Source organism: Galeopterus variegatus, unplaced genomic scaffold, assembly GCF_000696425.1.
Source record: "Galeopterus variegatus unplaced genomic scaffold, G_variegatus-3.0.2 Scaffold7183, whole genome shotgun sequence".
NCBI classification, from domain to species: Eukaryota; Metazoa; Chordata; class Mammalia; order Dermoptera; family Cynocephalidae; genus Galeopterus; species Galeopterus variegatus.
In genome coordinates this window covers 2,638-11,408 of record NW_007733294.1, presented here as the reverse complement: position 1 = coordinate 11,408, position 8,771 = coordinate 2,638, and the positions used below count along the sequence as shown (strand labels likewise).

General features: G+C 37.2%; 1 protein-coding gene across 1 annotated transcript in view; it reads right to left on the bottom strand.

The window, feature by feature from the left end:
- The window catches only part of EMR1 (egf-like module containing, mucin-like, hormone receptor-like 1), a gene marked incomplete at its 5' end in the record, with an annotated part of 34,121 nt that extends 26,430 nt beyond the window's left edge, over window positions 1–7,691 (bottom strand). Inside the window, 4 exons of the mRNA XM_008591687.1 lie at window positions 1,098–1,217; window positions 3,001–3,178; window positions 6,232–6,315; window positions 7,603–7,691. Of these exons, the coding sequence (XP_008589909.1) occupies window positions 1,098–1,217; window positions 3,001–3,178; window positions 6,232–6,315; window positions 7,603–7,691 (471 nt within the window). The remainder of the gene's footprint in view (window positions 1–1,097; window positions 1,218–3,000; window positions 3,179–6,231; window positions 6,316–7,602) is intronic.
- Between the last annotated feature and the right edge of the window lie 1,080 nt (window positions 7,692–8,771).

Below are 8,771 nucleotides of genomic sequence, written 5' to 3'. Positions count from 1 at the left end.
AACTTCCGAAGGTTTCTATGCCCTCAGGAGAAAGTCTAAAAACACTAGACTGGAATTCAGCACTCTCAGTACCTTTTCCCCCCACATTCATGGTGCTCCAGCCTCCCTCCATAAACAAACCAAGCTTTTCCTCAACCCAGAGCTATTGCTCAGAATGCCAGCAACATTCTCTCTGGCTTTCTCCACCCATTCCTCAGGAATTAGCTTAACTATCTTTTCCACATTGCACCCTGTGCTGTTTCATTGAAGTATTAATCATAACATTAATCATATACTTCAAGGTATAGCAAACTATTATCTGTTGGCCAATCTGTCCATTGCCTGTCTTTTGCAAATAAAGTTTTATTGCAACACATCTGTGTGCATTAATATACTTACTGTCTGTGAATGCGTTTGCACTTTAGCGGTAGAGTGAAGTTGTTGTCACAGAGATGGTATTGCTGGAAACGCCTAAAATATTTACTACCCAGCCCTCTACAGGAAAATTTTACCAATCCCTGACACAGATTAACACTGTCCAGCAAAAACATAGCATGAGCCATGAATGTAATTTTAAATTTTCTAGTAGTCACATTTTTAAAAAGTAAAAGGTAAAATTAATTTTAACAATATCTTAACTCAATATAAGCAAATATTATTTCAATATGCAAATTTGAACTTTTAAAATATAAAATATATTTAGAAATATACATTTGAAAAATATTTTATATTTTTTAAGTATTTTTAAATATAAATAATTGCTAGTAAGATATTTTAATCCTTCTTTTTATTTGTAAAACCTTTGAAATACAGCATGTATTTGACATTTACAGCACATCTCAATTTGGCCTAGTCACATTTCACATGCTTAATAGCCAAATGTGACCATTGGCTACCGTATTGGACAGTGTGGGTCCTATTACTCGAGTATTGTGAGATTATTTATTTAATGTTTGACTTCCTTAGTAGATGTAAAACTTTGAGGAAATGGACCATTTTTGTCTCTGTCATCATTGATTCTCAACCACCTGGCAATGGTCATGTCACCTAGGAAGTAATCAATAAATATTTGCTGATTGAATATACCATCACTTAGATTCTCAAGAGTGAGTCTGTACCTGTGGATTCAGACTCTTTAATTGTGGAACATTTAATCTTCATCACATCCCCTTTGGCTTTCAAGGTAAAGGTCATATTCTCTTCAACGCATTCTTCATTGATAACTTTCCTCTCAATATCTAAAATGAGAAAGAAAGGGTTTGCATGAGGTCACCCGGAAAGTGGGTCTTGAATTTAGTTTCTGTCCAAGAAACTAAATTCAGGCAAAGGAAAGAATGGAAAGGCAAATTCATTATGGGAAAGATCTTGAACCCCTTGATGAACGATAGAGACGGGGTAGCACTAAACAAATGAGAAACCCAGCTGGAACTTCAGAAGTGATGTACCTGGGGGGTGCATCATGGAAAGATATAGTTGTAGTCACAGTGATAAAAGGCAACAGCGCTGTGATCTTCTGGCTACTCCAACTTTAGAAAAGTTTTCCAAGACCAAAGGAAACAGGACGGGACTGGACAAGGACTCAGCTTCTGCAGTCAGACGGAGCTAACTAGGAGATCCAGTTTTGCCACTCACTAGCTATATAAATTTGAGCAATGACTTAACCTCTCTTAGACTCCTATTTCTCATCTGTAACATGGCAGTAATTGCAGGCCTTTCTCATTGGCTCTTCATGAAAATAAAATAGATAATAGAACCATAAGTATCCTTTTAAAATATACACTAGATTACGTCACGCCTCTTCTCAAATTCTCCAATGCCTCCCCTCCACACCTTACTTCAGATAAAATCCTTAGTCTCTATATTTATCTACAAAATCTGCCTCCCCCTTTCTTTTCTGACCCTTTCTCCTACTGCTCTCACCACCCTCTACTCCACTTCAGCCACACTGGCTGCCTCGTTGCTCCTTGGACTAGCCAGGTTATGCGGCTCCCTTCCCTGAGGTCCCTGCCCCAGTGAGACTTCCCCTGACCGTAGTATATAAAATATCAACTCTCCCTCTAATTCTCACTTTCTCTGAGCTCCTTAGCCTGTGGTATTTTTCTCAATAGCACTAGCTCTATGTGGTATACCAGATGTCTGTTTGTTTATTGTCTGACTCAACTCAGTAAAATATGAGATTCATGAGGCCAGTTTTGTTCACTACTGGTGAGAGTCCACCAAATATTTTATTTCCACCTCTTGGCCTTTGCGGAATCCACTTAGTTTCACATAGAATGAAACTTCCTAGGTTTATGTGACTGATACAGGAACTACTACCAGGAGTGGGGTGCTATTATAAAAGATCTAAAACACACAATATTCCCAAGCAGTCATCCATCAAGCATGTATCAGTCAGGAAAGAATCAGTCATGCAGCAGGAACAAGCAACCCCAAGTCTTAGTAGATTAAAAATAACAATTATTTATTTCTCATTAATGTTTTGTGTTCATCATAAGTCAGCTTGGGCTCCTGCTCTGTGTTATCCTTACTCTAAGACACAGGCAGATGGAGAAGCTGAGATCTGAAACACTTTCAGTCACTATGGCAGAAGGATAGAAAGTTTTGGAAGGTCTCATACAGCAACTATTCTATTCTCCAAATTCACTGGCCTGAACAAGTCACATAATCCTACCTAACCTCCCAGTAACCAGGAAGTACAATTCTATGATGGGCCCAACAGGGAGAGTTGAAAATATTTGAACACAAAAAATGACTTTCATAAATTAACTCAGCATGTAGAAGGCAACCAACAAATATTTGTTGAATGGATTAATGACATATTCTGAGCACAATGCCTAGCCCTTGCTCAACACTCAGTAAATGAGAAATGTGGTTAATATGATTAGACTTACTTTGCTGTGAGTTCAGGGTTTTCAAAGAGTTGGGGAAAATCTGGGTGCAAATGCCACGAAGAATCCCATTGTTAGTCACCCCTCAATGTTAGCACCCAGGAGTGATCTTGCCATGAAGGGCATATCCTACCAATGTATTCCGTCTGAATAGTCTGACTGGCATTTTCTGAAGGTTTCAGAAAAGCTGCCAGCGTGACGCTTTCCACAGTCTCCAGTACGACGGTGGCCAGGGTGGACGTCTCCTCCTTGGTGAATGTGGACCAGGTGGGTGCTTGTTGAAGCACAGAGACAAAGGTCTTAGCTGTACTCTGCAAGGAAAGATATGTTTGTTCTCTGTCTCTCATTAATGAAACAGCTGTTCTCTCTGTTGTTAAGAAAGTAGGTTGGGCACCAAGGACAAAAGAGAATTAAAAAGGGGCATCTAGGGCTGGTCAGTTAGCTCAGTTGGGTACAGCATGGTGTTATATCCCAAGATCAAGGGTTCAGATCCCCAAAGCAGCCAGCCACCAAAAAATAAAGGGGTGGGGGAGAAGTGGGGGAGACATACGCTCAGGCTTCTTTTCCTAATTTAAGAGGGCTCAGTATTCAGGAGGAATACAAATTGGTGTAGACTTTATGAAATGCAAAAAGATACCACCTATAACAGCATAAATTGTGCATACCCTTTGACCCAGAAATTTCCCTTCCAGGAATTAGTCTTTCCAGATATACTTAAAAAATGTGCCAGGATCTTGTCCATTCAAGTTTATTTCAGGGTGGTTTGTGGAAAGCCTAAGTGCCCAACAGATTGGTTAAATAAATGAAAATGAAATCAAATAATGGGATAGTATGCAGCTGTTAAAAAAAATACTGTAGTATACCTATTATGCATTATCAATCAAAAAGGTCCATGAGCTATTGTTAAGTAACACAAAGTGCAGAATAATCTCATTGGTTCAGATATGAGTACTTTAATTTATACATTTGTGTTTATGGTATTTGTGTTTCTAGCACATAGAAACCAAAATAATGCACACTTGTATGAACCAGGTATTGTTTTAAATAACTTGTCTACTTTGAGGAAGATATCTATTAAGTAGAGGCTTTTATTTCTGATTTTAGATGGGGAAACAAGAACCCATATCTAGCAGGTGGAAAAACCAAGATTTAAACCTTGGCAGTCTGGCACCAGAGGCTGAATCATTAATCACTGCTCTAAACCTCTCACAGTAAGTGTTTGATAAATGACTCCTGTGTGTGTGTACACACACTCACAAGGTAAAAAGATATGGACAGATATACATCTAACTGTTCACATGATTATGTGTGGGGAATAGGGTTAAGGTAATAACAACAACAACAATAATAATAATAATAATGTTGATATTATTCCCCTTATTGATTGTCAATAAATTGACTATAACATGTGACTCTGACCCAAACAAACAAACAAACAAATATGAAAAGAATTCAGAACCTAATAAATGCAGGAAAGATAAGAATTAAATCCAGTCAGATGGCGAAGGAAATTAAACTAAAATCTGACCAGGAATACAAATTTTTATCTATCCAAATTAAATGATAAAATGACAAAAAGATTTCAATAAAAATGGGATAAGGGTGAAATTCGAGAGATCTTTGTCCATGAGAAACAGGATGCCCTGACTTCTGTACTCATGAAAGGGATGGTTTGGGGTGCCTCCCTGCTAACCTAAATAGCAAGAAAAATCTCAACTAAAAGCATCTGGTAAAATGTGGCATTTGATTCTATGGCTGATGAAATCTCCTTAACTATCCCTCTGAAATGTTAAATCTATTATTCTTAGCTGGGAAGTTTATTTTATATCTTCAGGAAAGTAAAAAAAATTTAGGCAAACTGAAAACCCTTAAGGGCAATACTTTTATGTTAAAGTTAGAAGGGTTGAGATCTTTATCATAATCTGGAAACCTTCATTTATTTAAAGGCTTTGGGACAATTGACACATTAGAGGAGCTAACCAACTAACCACATGATTTCATTGCAAAAAACCAACTAGACTTGTGATTTTAATGTGAACAATTTAAAAGAATGTGACTGTTTATAAACTGTATTGGATGTTATCATATTTATAGGTTCGATTGACTGGATTTATGAGTAATTCAAGGGCCTACTGACCTTGCCTGTTAGAATTTGTAAATATTCTTTATTAGGTATTTGAAATTTGGGGGTAAATTAGAATATTTGAAACATAATATAAAACATTTGAGAAAATTTAACTAACTTTATAAACAGGGTAAACCACTTATGGAAACTTAATTTGAAACCCCTATGCATGAATTTACATTTAATGAAAAAATATATTAAATTAATTTAAAATTAATTGAATTACAAATGCAAGTGTTATTTTACTTTCATGCAAAAATAACCAGATTTATAAATAAAACAACAACATCTGTACTCCAATTTAAAGACTTAAGGAAAACTAGATTTTAATATCTGCAACTGTAATGACCTAGCAACCTTGGAGAAATCCAAATCCATGTTCACTCACAAAAAATGGAATGTTTATAGCAGCTCTATTGATAATTGCCAAAAGCTGAAAACAACCTATAAGTCCTCTAAAGGTAAATGGATAAGCAAACTGTGGTACATCCATAAAATGGGATATTACTCAGCAATGAAAAATTAATGAAGCACTAATCCATGCTACGACATGAATAAGCTTTGAAAACTTTATGCTCAGTGAAAGAAGCCAGACACACAAGGAAAAACACTGTGTGATTCCACTTCTATGAGGCCCCTAGAGTAGTCAGATTCATAGAGACAGAAAGAAGACTTGTGGTGCCAGCATCTTGGGGTAGGGAGAATGGGAAATGTCTACAGAGTATCCTTTTGGGGTGATGTACGTGTTTCAGAACTTGATAGTGGTGATGGTTGCACAGCATTGTGAATGTACTAAATGTCACTAATAAAAAAAAGAAGGAATGGAACTATTGCTAAACACATCGATGAATCTCCAATGCACCATGCTGAGTGAAAGAAGCCAATTTCAAAAGGCCACATAATGAAAGATCTGGGATCTATACGGGTTAGTGTTGGAGAGAGTATCTGACTCTAAGGGAAAGCTGAGGAAATTTTTCAAGGTAATGAAACTGTTCTGCATCCTGATAGTGATTTAGTTCCACAAATCTATTCCATGGATGCCACTTACAGAACTACACACACACACCAAAAAAAAAAAAAAAAAAAAGGAAATTAAACAACATATTAATTTGTAAACTCTTACAGCTGTAATAAATTAAATATTAACTTACAACATGTTAATTACAAAGACGACTTTCTGCACCCAAAGTGTGCCTAAGATGTTTGAAACTTGAAACATAATTACAAAGACTTTCTTACCTCCAGGGAAACTCTGCTGGTTTTGTTTTCACAGGTATCATCAAGAACACCAAAGGTGGCATTAATTAGTCCACAGAAGGGCACCTGTGCCACAGGAGAAAGAACACTGTTGGCATGGATCAGTTTATCCCCCAAGCATGTCCTCTACAAAGTGGGCCGTCGAGCCCACCATCCAGGATGATCCTGAATTCCTAAGTCTCTGGAATTCTCAGGGAAATAAAAACTCATTTTTAGTCAGAATTAGAATCACCTTTCTCTTCCATTAATAAAAGAGGCAAATGTAAACAAGTAGCAAAACTATTTAGTGAAGTAAAACGATGGGGAAATGTGTAAATGAGCAGTCGACCAAATGGAATATTACTCAGCCCTAAAAAGGAACAAAGTTCTAATACATGTTACAACATGGGTGAACCTTGAAAGCATCATGCTAAGTGAACAAATATTGAATGATTCCATTTACGTGAGATGTCTAGATACACAAATTCATGAAAACAGAAAGTGGGTTAGAGTTTGCCAGCGACTGGGGGGAGGAAATGGTGAGTGCTTGCATAATGGGGAAGGGGTTTCTTACTGCGGTGATGAAAGTGTCTCTGGAACTAGAAAGTGGTTTTGGTTGCATAACATTGTGAATGGCCTAATGTCACCGAATTGTATACTTTAAAATGGTTAAACTGGCTAATTTTATGTTGTGTTTATTTTAGCACAAGTAAAAAGAAAAACAGTAGTCCAAGGTGTGGGGGAATTACAGAGCTAATTTACATGCTCATATTTAGAAGAGTGACATTAATTCCTAAAGATGTCCATGGAGCTTTTATATAATTAAAATATCCAAATTCCTCTTTGCGTGGCCTGGCTGTGTATCACCCATTCCATATCAGTTGGATGCAGGACCAACAACTTTATTGGTAGTAAGATTCCACATAATCTCCCCCTCTTCTTTTAGTAAAAGAATTCCCAACTTTTAGATAGACAAATATCCTCTCTTCTCAGCCTCCCTTGCAGCTAGCCATGACCATGTGGCTAATTTCTGGCCAATGAGGTGTAACCAGAAGTAGTACTCAGTCATACTCTTAAAGAGAAGAAAACTATGTCTTTCACTTCCTCTTCTCCCTTTCCAGCATCTGGGATGCAGATGTGATGGCAGGAGCTTGGGCAGCCATCTTGGACCACAAAGTGATATGCTTGCATTAATGATGGCTGAGTATTATAGAACCATCCTATCAACTCTGCACAGCTTACACTCAGACTGTTACAGAGGAGAGAAACTGCTATCTGATTTGGGCCACTGTTGGCGAAAACTGCAAAAATAATATCCTACCTCAGTGGCTTCAAGGAAAACCCCAAGAACTAGGAACTTTCAAAAACACTTACATTTTTAAGCTCCACTGCTGCTCCCTTCTGGCATTGCTGGACCTGCAAATTGTCGCGTATGACATCTTCCTTACACTTGAAGGGAACCCCTAAGAAGAAAGCAAAAGCAACCAAACTAAACTTCAACCACAGCAAGATATGATTAAAAGGCAAGACTAATTTTTTTGCCCCGCCCTGCTTAAAATCCATCCATTGCCAAAATATACATGTTGAACATGAACAAGCTACAACTACACACTACAACAGGAGGAATTCTAAGGCGCATAATATTGAGTGAAAAGGGGCAAGTCAGAGAAGACTGAACATAGTTTGATACCATTTTTTACAAAACACTACAGCAAGCAAAACTAAGCAAAATGTTGTTTGGAGCTATATACCCAGGTGGGAAATTTTTTTTTTAAATTAGGGGAATAGTAAAAACAAAATTCTAAGTGGTTTCCTCCAACAAGAAGACAGGAAGACAAAGTGTGGAAGGAGAATGTGGGAGACACAGGGGCACTGATGGTATTCTCGCTCTCATGATGGGAAGTGCCTCAGATTTTTTTACTGTTATGCTTTATTGACTCCATATAGGATATGTATATTTTTAATGTATCAAATAACCCACCATCTTAAAATTTTAAACCTTTCATGGCTCTCCATTGTTCTTGAGGGGAAGAAAACTTTTCCAAAATTCTTCACATGGCACACAAGGCCCTGCAGAATCGGACCTCTACCTCATCAGATACATTGAATAGCACTTCCCCTTGACCTCACTTTGCATGAGTCTCAGGGCCTTTGCACTTACTATAACTGGGAACACTGTGACCATTCTTTGTCTGGATAATTCCTACTCCTCCTTCAAGTTTCTGCTTAAATGTCATTTGCTTGGAGCATATCAAATATCCCACAAGTCATTCCAAAGCACACAACAATTTTTTTAATTGCTGTACTCATCATAGTTATAATTAAGTAATTGTGTGTATGCTCTCTGGCTTCTTCCTTAGACTATAAACTACATAAGGGCAAGTATCATGCTTGTTATTTCTAGGATTAAATCCTCAGAACCTAGTGCAGGGGCCTGTTTAATTAATTAATAGTGAATTTATTAATTAATAGTTGATCCAAAAATAATTTATTGGGTTAATGAATTAATGAGTGAGTAAATGAATGAATAAAAATAAAAATAA